The following is a 14,791-nucleotide window of genomic DNA, read 5'->3' as shown; positions in this document are numbered from 1 at the left end:
ACACACACACACACACACACACACAATGGTGGGAGTCCATTTTAAAACAGATGGTTATTTTCCTCAAACTGATGCTAAGCATCCTGTCTATCATGATTCAATAGAGTAGTTATCATTAATCTCCCTCATTACCATTTTGTTATTATCAAGAGGATTGCTAGTGTGTGTGTGTGTGTGTGTGTGTGTGTGTGTGTGTGTGTGTGTGTGTGTGTGTGTGTGTGTGTGTGTGTGTGTGTGTGTGTGTGTCTATGTGCGTGCATGTGTCTGTCTTTGTGTCTGAGTTAGTCTACCTGTTTCTCTACATGGGGAGCCCCATAGCTGAGTTGTCTGGTTCACGGTTCCCAGTGGGAAGACTTTGTGCAGTGTGCCACTAGAGAAATTAGGAAACTGGGGCCCGTTTCCTGTGGAAATGGGGTTATCACTTCACCAATTACAGTGCAATTAGAGAGGCAGGACTGGAGATGCCTGGGAAACAGACAAACACACACTCCCTGACATCTGGATTCTTTCAACACTCAACCAGGCACACGTGGATACCCTGCCCTTTGACCTTTCTGAATAAATACGTATTCATCATAATCAGATGTTTGGCAAAGGCAGCACTCTGTCTGAGCATTACAGCACAGCTTTAGTTCAAGGCTGCAAAACCACCGTCTACCGTTGTCAAGGGTGTTGCCAGGAAGAAGGGGTACCAATTCTCAGGGCATCACCCTCACCCTCAGGTGAAAGGGGAAAGTGTCATCATCTTGAGATGATGGAATTACTTCCAATTCATTCAAAATGATAATGACCTTCCAAACATGGCCGCCTCTCCAATCACTGTACAGGGTAATGATGCATCCTCACCGGTCACGAGAGGAGCAGGTGAACTGTTAAAGGCAGCCGGGTCAGGGCAGGCATCATCAAACGGCAACTCTATAACCCGCTTGTGTGGGGATCCCAATCATTCTACATGGCTTAACAGCTGGCATTGCTTCATTAGCCTTTTATATGTGCCGCTATACATTTCACATCATTCGCAGCAGTAAAATGTCCCTTTTGTGTGTGGGAGGCAAGAACCCAATCCCCAGCTGTCATTTATCATTTGGGAAATAAGGGCTGGAGTCTACAAGCGACTGGAATAATTGAGCCGTTAGGACTGGGGGGTGGCCGACACAGAGTTTGATTGAATAACTGGTATCATTTAGTCATTAAGGCAAGCTGGGTCGGAGAGAGAGAGAGAGAGGGACCAGGCGGCCAAGCTGATTGGGTAATCAGTCATGGTGGGGTTAAGACCAGCTCCCTCACACGTGGGCCTCCAGGATCAGATCTGGAATCAGGACCTAGTGGTGAATCTGACCCGTGAAGAGCAGAGGTTAAAGGGCGGTCAGGCTATCAGACGTATAGTGAGGTCCAAAAGTATTTCCAGTCCTTTTTTAAGATTCTGGACTTTCTTTTTTGGTCCCTCTGATATTGAACTCCACGTTGTGACGCTCATGTTCAAAAGCAGCCAGATGTAGCACTGAAAAGAAGTCCCGCAAAGCAGAAATGACGCAGGAAATGAAACGGCTCTCTTGTGTTCAGACACCGTCACTCTGACTGAACGAACTAAATCCAACTAGCTTCCATCTGTGCACAAGTTCCCTTTATACTTTCTAGGTCACGTACGTTTCAGCCTTGAATCGGATCGTCGTATGTAACTCACATACGACGGATTAGACGATCACTCCCAACTGGGGTTCGGGATTGTTGCTTCCTCAGGCATGAGCAGAGGGAGCAGCTCAAATATCACTCAATACTTACATTAGCACGGACTAAAGATCTGAACATACCTCTCTATTAGAAGACAGATAAATAAACTGTCATACTCATTTTTGAAAGAAAAAGCCAGCCCCCTCGATGACACACATCGTCTTCACACAATAATTGCACTTCGTCAATCATACAACAAACATCATCACACAAACATCACAATTCTCTCCTGAACGTAGCTGATCCCTCATTGTGTAAGAAAGTGTCCTGGAACGAGGAGAGCAGTGAGAGGGACAGGCATTGAACTAGATAACACAATTAATAGATAACACAATGTGTGGGCAGAAAGGAGAAATGCGAGCCACACTAACAAGAGACAGCAGGGCGTGTGGGAGAGAGAGAGAGGGGTTCTGTCTTACCTGAGTGAGTGAACTGCATGCGCGGCAGGGAGGCTCTCCATGCCCCTGTCAGACTGCGCCCCAGGTGGGCTAGAAGGAACAAGGTCACGAACCTCCACATGGTGTCACACACGCACACACTCAACGTCCCGAGCATAGCACACACACTTCACGAGTAAGGCACCAGCAGGACACACACTCACTTGTGTCTGTGTGTGGGCTCTGAAAAGCAAAGAGATCTAGTCCAACGAAACACACTACTCCCACTTGGCTTCAGCTCGACAGCTTCAGAGATGTGTCTCCTCTCTTCTCTTCATGTGACTTGTCTCCGGTATCTCTCGCTCTTTCTTTTCTCACTCTCGTCTCCTGGGCTTCTCCCCTCGTTGAGTGTTGATTTCTCTCTCACTGTACTCTAATCTCGCTCTCTTTCTCTCTCGCTCCCTCTCCCTCTTTCAGTCCTCCTCTGTATAGGCAAGGAGGAGGAGGGGGAAGAGATCCCAAATCATTGCACCAGCCACACACACACACACACACACACACACACACACACACACACACACACACACACACACACACACACACACACACACACACACACACACACACACACACACACACACACACACACACACACACACACACACACACACTCCTTCTCTTTTTTTCACTGCTCCAGGAAAACCTACTTTAATAACGGGTAATAAGACAACTGCTGTGCGGGGCCTTTCATCTTATTTCCCGTCTCTCTCTCTCTCTGTCTGTCTCTCTCTCTCTGTCTCTTTCTCTCCGTCTCGCTCTCTCTCTCCCTCTCTCGCTCTCTGTCTCCGTCCCTCTCTCTCTCTGTCTGTCTCTCTCTCTCTCCCTGTCTTTCTCTCTCTCCCCCACCAAATACACACACAACTCTATAGCTCTTCATCTCCCCGTACTAAAATGCTCAGCTTTTGAATAATTTATAGACTACAGTCGAACCCTTTCACAGTCTATATAATGCTGACCTAATGTAACGCCTGCTAACAATAACATGAACGATTTTAAAAAACTGTGACAGTCATGTCAGATAATATATTAGGAATTCAGTGCCTTCGGAAAGTATTCAGACCCCTTGACTTTTTCCACATTATGTTATGTTACAGCCTTATTCTAAAATGTACCCCAAAATGACAAAGCAATTTATGAAAATAAACAATATCACATTTACATAAGTATTCAGACTCTTTACTCAGTACTTTGTTGAAGCACCTTTGGCAGCGATTACAGCCTCGAGTCTTATACAAACTTGGCACACCTGTATTTGGGGAGTTTCTCCATTCTTCTCTGCAGATCCTCTCAAGTTCTGTCAGGTTGGATGGGGAGCGTTGCTGCACAGCTATCTTCAGGTCTCTCCAGAGATGTTCGATCGGGTTCAAGTCCGGGTTCTGGCTGGGCCACTCAAGGAAATTCAGAGACTTGTCCCACAGCCACTCCTGAGTTGTCTTGGCTGTGTGCTTAGGGTAGTTGTCCTGTTGGAAGGGGAATCTTTTCCCCAGTCTGAGGTGGTTTTCATCAAGGTTCTCTCTGTACTTTGCTCCGTTCATCTTTGCCTCGATCCTGACTAATCTCCCAGTCCCTGCCGCTGAAAAACATACCCACAGCATGATGCTGCCACCACCATGTTTCACCGTAGGGATGGTATTGACCAGGTGATGAGCGGTGCCCGGTTTCCTCCAGATGTGACGCTTGGCATTCAGGCCAAAGAGTTCAATCTTGGTTTCATCAGACCAGAGAATCTTGTTTCTCATGGTCTGAGTCTTTAGGTGCCTTTTGGCAAATTCCAAGCTGGCTGTCATGTGCCTTTTACTGGGAGTGGCTTCCGTCTGGTCACTCTACTATGAAGGCCTGATTGGTGGAGTGCTGCAGAGATGGTTGTCCTTCTGGGAGGTTCTCCCATCTCCACAGAGAAACTCTGGAGCTCTGTCAGAGGGACCATCTGGTTTTTGGTCACCTTCCTGACCAAGACCCTTCTCCCCCGATTGCTCAGTTTGTCTGGGCGGCCAGCTCTAGGAAGAGTCTTGGTGGTTCCAAACTTCTTCCATTTACGATTGATGGAGGCCACTGTGTTCTTGGGGAACTTCAATGCTGCAGAAATCTTTTGGTACCCTTCCCCAGATCTGTGCCTCAACACTATTCTGTCTCGGAGCTCTACGGACAATTCCTTCCACCTCATGACATGATTTTTGCTCTGACATGCACTGTCAACCATTCCAAATCAAGTCCAATCAATTGAATTTACCACAGGTGGAAACCAATCAAGTTGTAGAAACATCTCAATACACACCCGAGCCAACCCGGGTGTGTATTGACAGTAAATCAACTTTGGATTTGATTATTGTATCAGATCAAGAGAAGGTCTGTAAGTCAGGAGTCTTAAATATTGGTTTATGTGATCATATGGTAACCTACTGTACCCATAAGAAATCCAAAATGCCATTAGAGCCAGGTAATAAATACATGGTAGGTACGGTCTATGAAACAATACTCAAAAGGACATTTTGTAGAAGTACTTGGAATTTTGGATTGGTCTCATGTACTAAACTGTGATGATGTTGATCAAGCTTGTTGATCAAGATATGTTTCTGTCTGCACTCGACTCTCTGGCTCAGATTAAACAAAGTTGTATCAAACAGCGGTCAGGGAAATGGATCACTTCCAAGATCTTAGACCTCGTAAGGAAAAGGGATCGCTACCTGGCCAGATTCAGAAGGACAAATCTACAACAAGATTATGATGATTATATTAACTGTAGAAACCAGGCAAGATACAAAATGGATAGGGTCAAATCCCAACATTATATGGATGCCGTTAATGACAGCTTACACCGGCCTTGTAAACTGTGGAAAATGTTAAAGGACATTGGCTCAAAAACTCCCCATAAGGTAAAATCCTGTAGTATTGGCCTGGATATTGAGGATGTTTTATGTTATGAACAGGCAAAGGTTGCAAATTATTTTAACACATTTTTTACCACTATTGTCACGCCCTGACCTTAGAGATCCTTTTTATGTCTCTATTTTGGTTTGGTCAGGGTGTGAGTTGGGGTGGGTATTCTATGTTCTATTATTTGTATTTCTATGTTTTCGCCGGGTAGGGTTCTCAATCAGGGACAGCTGTCTATCGTTGTCTCTGATTGAGAACCATACTTAGGTAGCCCTTTTTCCCACCTGTCTTTGTGGGAAGTTGTCTTTGTTTGTTGGCACTAAAGCCTTTTAGTGTCACGGTTGTTTTGTAGTGTTTATTGTTTTGTTCAGCGTTATTTCTAAATAAAAATTAAATGTACGCTCACCGCGCTGTGCCTTGGTCCTCTTCTTTTGACGGCCGTGACAACTATAGCCTCATCTCTGGTTAAGAAGTTACCCACCTGCTCTGGACACTATGGCCAGTCTTTCATTAACCACTTTTACCATAGCAAAGATATCACAAATTATTTGTTTGAGCTGTGCATGGTAACAGAGGACAACGTTTCCAGTCTACAATGCTCAATGAGCACAAACAAAGAAACTGGGCTGGATAACCTTCCTGCGAGATTCATAAAGGATAGTGCTTGTGTCACTGCTAAAACGATAACGCATATTGTAAACCTTTCTATTAGTAGTGGTACATTTCCCAAGAATCTCAAAACAGCCTGGGTGGTTCCACTCAACAAGAGCAGTAAACAAATGTAGGAAACTACAGGCCTGTGTCAATCCTCAGCACCTTATCCAAAGTTGTTGAGAGATTCCTTTTTTTTTTTTTATCAACTTGAGGGAGACTTTCTCGAGCACACACTTCTTTATGAACTACAATCTGGCTTTAGAACAGCTCATTCCACTGATACTTGCCTTATCCACATCAAGCAGGAAAGTGAGAAGGGGAACTCTACAGGTATGGTCATGTTAGACTTGCAGAAAGCTTTTGACACTGTGGACCACGATATTCTCCTGATGAAACGGAAATGCATGGGTCTAAATTATATAGCAGTGAATTGGTTTAGGTCTCATCTGACCAACAGAACACAAGTACAGTTGAAGTCGGAGGTTTACATACACTTAGGTTGGAGTGATTAAAACTTGTTTTTCAACCACTCCACAAATTTCTGGTTAACAAACTATAGTTTTGGCAAGTCGGTTAGGACATCTACTTTGTGCATGACACAAGTCATTTTTCCAACAATTGTTTACAGACAGATTATTTCACCTTTAACTCACTGTATCACAATTCCAGTGGGTCAGAAGTTCACATACATTATGTTGACTGTGCCTTTAAACAGCTTGGAAAATGCCAGAAAATTATGTCATGGCTTCTGATAGGCTAATTGACTTAATTTGAGTCAGTTGGAGGTGTACCTGTGGATGTATTTCAAGGCCTACCTTCAAACTCAGTACCTCTTTCCTTGACATAATGGGAATATCAAAAGAAAGACCTCCACAAGTCTGGGTCATCCTTGGGAGCAATTTGCAAACGCCTGAAGGTACCACGTTCATCTGTACAAACAATAGTATGCAAGTATAAACACCATGGGACGACGCAGCCGTCATAACGCTGAGGAAGGAGACACGTTCTGTCTCCTAGAGATGAACGTGCTTTGGTGCGAAAAGTCAAATCAATCTCAGAACAACAGCAAAGGACCTTGTGAAGATGCTGGAGGAAACAGGTACAAAATGATCAATATCCACAGTAAAACGAGTTCTATATCGACATAACCTGAAAGGCCGCTCAGCAAGGAAGAAGCCACTGCTCCAAAACCGCCATAAAAAAGCCAGACTATGGTTTGCAACTGCACATGGGGACAAAGATCGTACTTTTTGGAGAAATGTCCTCTGGTTCGATGAAACAAAAATAGAACTGTTTGGCCATAATGACTATCATTATGTTTGGAGGAAAAAGGGGGATGCTTGCAAGCCGAAGAACACCATCCCAACCGTGAAGCACAGGGGTAGCAGCATCATGTTGTGGGGGTGCTTTGCTGCGGGGGGACTGGTGCACTTCACAAAACAGGTGGCATCATGAGGGAGGAAAAGTATGTGGATATATTGAAGCAACATCTCAAGACATCAGTCAGGAAGTTGAAGCTTGGTCGCAAATGGCTCTTCAAAATGGACAATGACACCAAGCATACTTCCAAAGTAGTGGCAAAATGGCTTAGGGACAACAAAGTCAAGGTATTGGAGTGACCATCAGAAAACCCAAACCTCAATCCTATAGAACATTTGTGAGCAGAACTGAAGAAGCGTGTGCGAGCAAGGAGGCCTACAAACCTGACTCAGTTACACCAGCTCTGTCAGGAGGAATGGGCCAAAATTCACCCAACTTATTGTGGGAAGCTTGTGGAAGGCTACCCGAAGCATTGCCTTTAAACAATTTGAAGGCAATGCTACCAAATACTAATTGAGTGTATGTAAACTTCTGACCCACAGGGAATGTGATGAAAGAAATAAAAGCTGAAATAAATAATTCTCTCTACTATCATTCTGACATTTCACATTCTTAAAATAAAGTGGTGATCCTAACTGACCTAAGACAGGGAATTTTTACTAGGATTACATGTCAGGAATTGTGAAAAACTGAGTTTAAATGTATTTGGCTAAGGTGTATGTAAACTTCCGACTTCAACTGTATGTAATGTTGGTGATGTTCTGTCAGAGGCCAAAGAAATATCCTGTGGAGTCCCGCAGGGATCAATTTTAGGGCCTCTCTTATTCATTATATACGTTAATGATATGCCAGATACAGTAAAGTGCAAACTCTTGCTTTATGCTGATGATTCAGCCATACTGGTATCAGGGAAGGATACAGTTTACATAGAGGAGGCCCTGAGTAAGGAATTGCATTTTGTTAGAGATTGGTTGTCTGACAACAAATTGTCACTACATTTGGGAAAAGACTTAATTGATTTTGTTTGGAACAAAATGTAGATTGCTTAGGGCTGACAAGATAATGGTAATCTGTGCAGGCAAGGAGATTGATTCTAAAACAAGTGTATCTTATCTTGGTGTGTCCCTAGATCAATTAACAATGTTAAGAAACTGCTCGTCTCAACCTTGATTCAGCGTCATTTTGATTATGCCTGCTCTGCTTGGTATAGTTGGCTATCAACAAAGCTGAAAAAGAGAATGCAGGTCCTGCAAAATAATGTTATCAGGTATATGCTGAATGTCCCCCCTAGGACCCACATAGGGGTACAAGAGTTCCAGGAGGTGGGCTTGTTGCCTTTGGAGTCCAGAGTGGACCAACTTAAACTTAATCATATGTTTAACATCTTAAATAATCATGCCCCAGGTTACATGAAAAACCACATTGATATGGTCTATGACCAACACAGTCACAATACCAGACCTGGTGTTATGTCTTGTAAAATCCCAAGAGTAAACAGTACTGCGAGGAACATGTTTTTCCATACAGGCATTTGTCTGTGGAATAGCCTCCCCTTAGAGATCAAGCAAAGAAAAAGTAAAAATAGCTTTAAAAAGCAGGCAAAGGTTTTCATTTGGACAAGGTTGTCTAAGTAAGAGAAACCACTCCACTGCCCCTTGTGCCCCCTACGGCTGGTCAGGTGTATTTATCTGAAGGATCGGTATGATGTGAAATTAATAGATTGTTTTAATGTGAAATGAATATGGTTGATCTTTTAAGGTTAGGGAGAAGTGCAGCGAATAGTGCCACTTTATAGGATGTCAATATAAATGAATGTATTTATGGTTGTTTGTCATTTTGTCTTGCCTTTTAATCATTATATGTGTTATTGTTTTTACCATCGAGGACCACTTTGGAAACAAGCGTTTTAATTAATACTTTCAAGTGATATCCTCTGGGTCCACATTGTACGTTTGTTGTATATGTCTGTTACCCAAAATAAATTCAATTCAATTAAATGGAAACAGGATACAATTTCGAGTCTCACAGCAAAAGGTCTGAATACTTATGTAAATTGGGTATTTCTGTTTTTTATTTGTAATAAATTTGCTAAACTTTCTAAAAACCTGTTTTCACTTTGTCATTATGGGCTATTTATTGTGTGTAGATTGCTGAGGTTTTTATTTGTTTTATTTAATCCATTTTAGAATAAGGCTGTAACGTTAAAAAAATGTGGGAAAAGTCAAGGGGTCTGAATACTTTCCGAAGGCACTGTATGTCTACCATAGCCAATAACTAATCAAAATAACTGTTGGTGTCTTGAAGACACAAGGACAAATACGCACTTATATGTGTATTAAAGTACTCCAACGTGTATAATTAATGGACATTTTTGTAGGGGTTGATGCATTTTTTGATAGGGCAAATCAAGTTTGCATTTTCTAAGTGGAAACTATACTCTTTAGTTTTTTTTTTTTTACTTAAATACACTACAAGTTTGCATTTCCTGCTGTAAAGGAAAATTCTCAGCAGCAAAAGAATGATCAAATTAAGACCCTACAGCTGCATAGCGGTACAGTGAGCTAGAAAAGTATTGGACAGTGACACATTTTCTGTTGTTTTGGCTCTGTACTCCAGCACTTTGGATTTGAAATAATACATTATACAGGTTAATACATAATACAGGTTAAAATGCAGACTGTCAGCTTTAATTTGAGGGTATCCATACTGGGTGAACCGTTTAGAAATTACAACACCTTTTGTACATAGTCCCCCCCATTTTAGAGGACCAAAAGTATTAAAGTAGTCCAAAGTGTAGTATTTGGTCCCATATTCCTAGCACACAATGATTGCATCAAGTTTGTGACTCTTTAAACTTGTTGGATGCATTTGCTGTTTGTTTTGGTTGTGTTTCAGATTATTTTGTAAAAATGTATCGTCTCATTTTGGAGTCACTTTTGATGTAAATAAGAATAGAATATGTTTCTAAACACTTCTACATTAATGTGGATGCTACCATGATTACGGATAGTTCTGAATGAATCGTGAATAATGATGAGTGAGAAAGTTACAGACGCACAAATATCATACCCCCCTGCTATTGTAATGGTGAGAGGTTTACATGTTTTGGGAGTATGATATTTATGCGTCTGTAACTGCGCTGCCCTCTCATGACTACTATGGGTACAGCCTTGAGAATGAATACAGCATCCATTTTCCCTTTACCTGTTTTGATTTTATGACAAGGAAAATGTTTCAAAGTTTAAAAAAAAAAAAAAAATGAAAAAAAAAATGAAATGGCATGATTTTTTGGCGTCATCATCTAGCAAGGGTGGTTGACTTGCTAGCATATCTATTTAAGATATTAGTAGTATTGTTCATATTAATTACTTTATCAATGAGTTGTTTGGCCTGCATAAATACTATCCGGTCAAGATTTTCAATGATGTAACAGTAAGGCATGATGTGGAATGGATAGAACAATCGAAATACTATGTTCATGGTTTGTTGATGACGTCACAAAACATAATGCCATAGTTGTCACGGGGAAAGAACCTAAAGAATTAGAATGCAAGAGCTTCGATAGTTGGGAACAGACAGAGACAGACAGTTGAGTGGTGGATTTTGGTGAGTAGACATAGCTAGATTAATCAAAATGATCTGTGTGACCATAGACTGTAGAAGTGTCGCAATTGCAACTTTCTGACTCCAAAGTATAAATGCAATTGTAAAATGTAAAAAGACACCGGGTATGCCATGGGTAAAAAAAAAGAAGAGGTTCAAATGGGTGTTTTTATGAATAGGCCCATGGTCCTAGTAAATAACGGAAATTGGTAGAAGCGATCAGTGTGGGTGTGGCCATGAGGGTCAAGTTTTAGGGTTAGAGGTGGCGGTAACCATGGAAATAGAATGAATAGAAAGGTCATCCCCATTCAAGTCAATGGCCATTTCTCAATTGAATTTGCTAAACTCCTGTGTCCTCTCTCCTCCATCCTCTTTTGCCTCCTTTTGAAAAAGGTCAACGGTAATCTAGGAGAGGCGACGAGGAGAGGGAACGTGGACGAAAATGCCCTTGTATGAAATGAGACTGTCCTCCACTCGCACATCATTAGGCAAATTAGGTTTACTGGGGTGGATCCCAAAATAAATGTGAAAAAAACAAAGTAAGTTGTGCAATACATTTTATAGTATTATTTTTACGTAGCAAGAAGCACATTGTTTTTTAAACATGGGCATGCATTTCTCCTCTGACAAAACAAAAGCTGAATCAAAGAGGGTGTGGCAGATATCAAAACTCTTCCGTGAAGGCCTCAGGTAGGATAGCCTACACATGACTATCTCCATGAATGGTGGCTATCAAGAAGGAAAGGACACTCTTCCGTTCTCCTATTAACGAACTGACATCTCCTCTGAGATATACAACACTATTTTCTATGAACAGAAAGTGGATTTCTATGTTTTACAGAATTAAGAATGGCGGATAAATTGAACAATCTTGACCCGTGAGTCAACGGTCAAAATGTATTTAAGAACAGACCAGTGAGAACAAAGACCATCACTGCAAAGCTGAGGTGCAAGTGTAACAACTTGCTGCACAAAGAAATGGAGAGGTGTAAGTAGAGAGAGAGCGAGGTAGAGCACTTGAGAGACGAACTCTGTCAAATGGAGGAGGAACGAGAAGGAGAAGTGGAGAGAGCGCAGGAGGCCAGGAGAAGCCTAACTGAAAGGTGCAAGAGAAGGATCCAGAGAGAGGTGGAGAGAAGAGAGGAGTTAGAGGATGAGAGAGAGAGAGAGAGAGAGAGAGAGAGAGAGAGAGAGAGAGAGAGAGAGAGAGAGAGAGAGAGAGAGAGAGAGAGATGGCGAAAGGAAAGGAGACCCAGAGAAAAATGGCAAGGAAGATGGAGATAGTTCTAAGGGAGAAGATAGAGTTTGGAGAAAGAGAAAAGCTTCAGAAGAGACAGAGAGCAAGAAGGATGCAGCGATGGAGGAATTCAAAACTCTTCTGCCGGGAAGACCAGAACATGAAAGACTAGGACTATCAGCTCAGAATGACTACGATGAACAAAGCCTCTCGAAAGAAACAGCAGCAGTTTCAGAGAATGAGACGGTAGCAGGTGAGGCAGATATTATGATAGGATTATCATTAGTAGCAGCTGTAGTACAGTAGTAGTAGATGGTAGTTGTAGCATTGTGATAGTTAATAAAGCACGTAAAACTGTAATTACACAAACAGAGTGGGATCATGAGAAGCCCTGAATCAGAGAGAGTTGCTGGTAGAGGATGGTGAGACAGGCCAAGAGGACATGGAGAAACAGGTAGAGAAGGAAAGCCATCAGACATGATACGACAGACTTATTTCTTTGAATTGTGATGTTGTTATTATAGCTTGAGAATATTAGCTGAGTTAACAGCTCAGCTGTAGAGTCCAAGAGTATCCTTGTTTAATTACTCAGTGTTCGCATTCAAAGGACAAAGAGAGGAGAGAGAGAGAGCTGGAGAAGGAAAGGGAGAGAAAGAAAAAGCTGTCTTAAAGAAGGAAAGACGGGCAGAAGAGCTGAGGCAGAAGGCTTTGGAGAAAGAGACGGAGGAGGAGAGAGAGATAAGGAAGAGCAGAGGCATCATGAGGTGGAAAGCCAGTGGGATGAGAGACTGAGGGAGACAGTTGTAATGACCAGGGAGAGACCCACTTGGCCGTGAAACAGCAGGATAGATTGAGGGAGTTCAACAGACTCAGAGAGATGGAGAGTCTTACCAACCTGGACAAAAACAGGTTTGTATGTATTGTCTGTATATGTTTGGATTTGTCAGTGTGTATGCTTGATGATGATGTGTAATAAAGTCATTGTCTTATCTAGCAGAAGATGGCAGAGGTTAGAACGGTTGGAGAGGAAAGGCGACAGAGGAGGGAGAAAACCTGGGAAGGGATGTATCTGGAGAAGGTGCAGAATAAGGTGCAGAATGAGAACAAGAAGTGGGAGCCGGCTGTGGCTGTTCCCATGTCCAGGTTCATTGTCTGCAAGGGAAGGTCTCAGGCCGACCTCACATCTGACTGTTGGCTCCAGACCCAGAATGACCCAGCTCTAGAGTCCGACCAAAATCTCGAGCCTAGCCAAGCTCCAGAGGCCACGATGGCTGCTGCCGAGGCCCAATATTAGGTACTGGACATTGAGTTTGATGAGAACGTGTAGATGTAGATGTGGTTTACAGGGGACGGATCATTCCCCTTGAAGAGCTCTGAGAGGCTAAGCAGCAGCTCCTCCAGGAGGCTTGGGACACTGAATTCCAGGCCGAGGCCAAATACTACAAAACTCAATGCAGGAACTACATTGACCAGCTGAAGAGGAACTCAAAGCCCTTCCTAGTGATAGAGGAGGAGGAGAGAGTCCAGTGGCAGCGAGAGCTCCAGCCTCAGTGGTGAGACTAGGAAGATGGAGGCACGTGCCAATGAGGAGGAGGGGAAGGACCCCAGAGAGGAGGAAGGAAGTGAAGAGCTCAAGAAGGAGAAGGGCAATGAAGGAAGGTGATTCTGGGTGAATGGAGAGGTTAAAGACCGCTACCAGAAGAGGATTGAGCAAACCGATTACAACGAAACGCAGAAAGGAGACAGAATGGGATACTAGGGGGCGTATGACATCACCCACACAGAGCAGGAGCAAATTAACCTGGGCAAAGCTGCTGAAGGCTGAACAGAAGAGGCAGAAGCTGGAGGACCGCTGGACAGAGTGGGAGAAGGAGAGAGCTTAGAAGAAAGAGGTCAGGAAGCTCGAAAAGAGGGAGAAGGAAGGTTCCAATTCTAGAGACAGCATCAGCACATTGAAAATGGCCAGGGTAAATATTGAGCTGAGCTGAAAGGACATGGGGACGAGTAAAATGAGGGGAAGTGTTTTTAGTATTGAGATCAAGGTCAAAGTTTTCTGTGGGATTTACATCACTTGTATGACCCAAATATTACAATTGATATTTTGCTTTAATTAACTAGGCTAACACTCATTTGCCCTTTTCTGACCTGTTGTCCTTGTATTTTTCAGCTTATGGTGTGCTTGGAGACTCTTTCAACTCCAGACCACCTCCCCCACCAGATGACCTTTCATTTATTTACTTGTTTGTTTCTCCTCTACTATCTTATTCTTACTACTTAGTAGTAGTACTTCTAACTATTGTTTCTAAGAAGTATTGCTAATTTGTGGCTAATGAAAGTCAATATAGCTAATTGTATTGTTTCTTTGTCTCTTTGAGAAGCCAATTAATCAGACCAATTAACATTGTCTCTACATGTCACATCTTACGGCAGAGTAGCATAAAATCAATTGCCAAATTGACCTCGTGGTAGGGCAGAAGGAATTATGCATTTTAAATGCCAGGCTTTTGGTTGTCTACTACTTATGTCCTTTTTCATAATCATAGGGCCTTGGCGCCACCACGTGGCTTAGACTACCCAGTGGCCAACACCATTTGAGCCAAAGTGCAACTACAGTAATTTACCAAAGGGCGTCGCTGCAAGAATGCAAGTGGAAAATAAGAAAAACGTTGCAGACCGTCATGTCCCAAAACCACCCCTATTCATGCACTCGTAGATAAAGAAATGGGTGACTGCGAACTACTTGTCTTGGGACTGGGCAGTGGGCACAGGATTTGCATGATCTTGGCTTCGTGGTTGCACGAGATTGGTGACAATAAGGGATCACCGTCTTTTCACCCATGTCACTCACCTGTGGAGTTCAAAATCATTTACAAAAATAATAAGACATAACATGCTAATAGATGATAACCCATTAAAATGTACCTACTGATCACAA

The 14,791-nt window shown here is 42.7% G+C and overlaps 1 protein-coding gene and 1 long non-coding RNA gene across 2 annotated transcripts in view; one reads left to right on the top strand and one right to left on the bottom strand.

Annotated features, from left to right (window-relative positions):
- LOC139557042 (semaphorin-3ab-like) overlaps positions 1-2,603 on the bottom strand; it is a 30,203-nt gene extending 27,600 nt beyond the window's left edge. Inside the window, exon 1 of the mRNA XM_071371357.1 lies at positions 2,151-2,603. Within this exon, the coding sequence (XP_071227458.1) occupies positions 2,151-2,286 (136 nt within the window). The 5' untranslated portion in view covers positions 2,287-2,603. The remainder of the gene's footprint in view (positions 1-2,150) is intronic.
- A 10,796-nt stretch (positions 2,604-13,399) lies between these two features.
- Positions 13,400-14,791, top strand: LOC139558030 (uncharacterized). The gene is made up of 2 exons (XR_011671527.1): positions 13,400-13,823; positions 14,024-14,791. It is a non-coding gene; the product is annotated as an uncharacterized lncRNA (long non-coding RNA).

The sequence above is a fragment of the Salvelinus alpinus genome, chromosome 28 (genome assembly GCF_045679555.1).
Source record: "Salvelinus alpinus chromosome 28, SLU_Salpinus.1, whole genome shotgun sequence".
In the NCBI taxonomy this organism is placed as follows: domain Eukaryota; kingdom Metazoa; phylum Chordata; class Actinopteri; order Salmoniformes; family Salmonidae; genus Salvelinus; species Salvelinus alpinus.
Note: the sequence above shows the minus strand (reverse complement) of the source record. Positions and strands in the feature narration are given on the sequence as shown.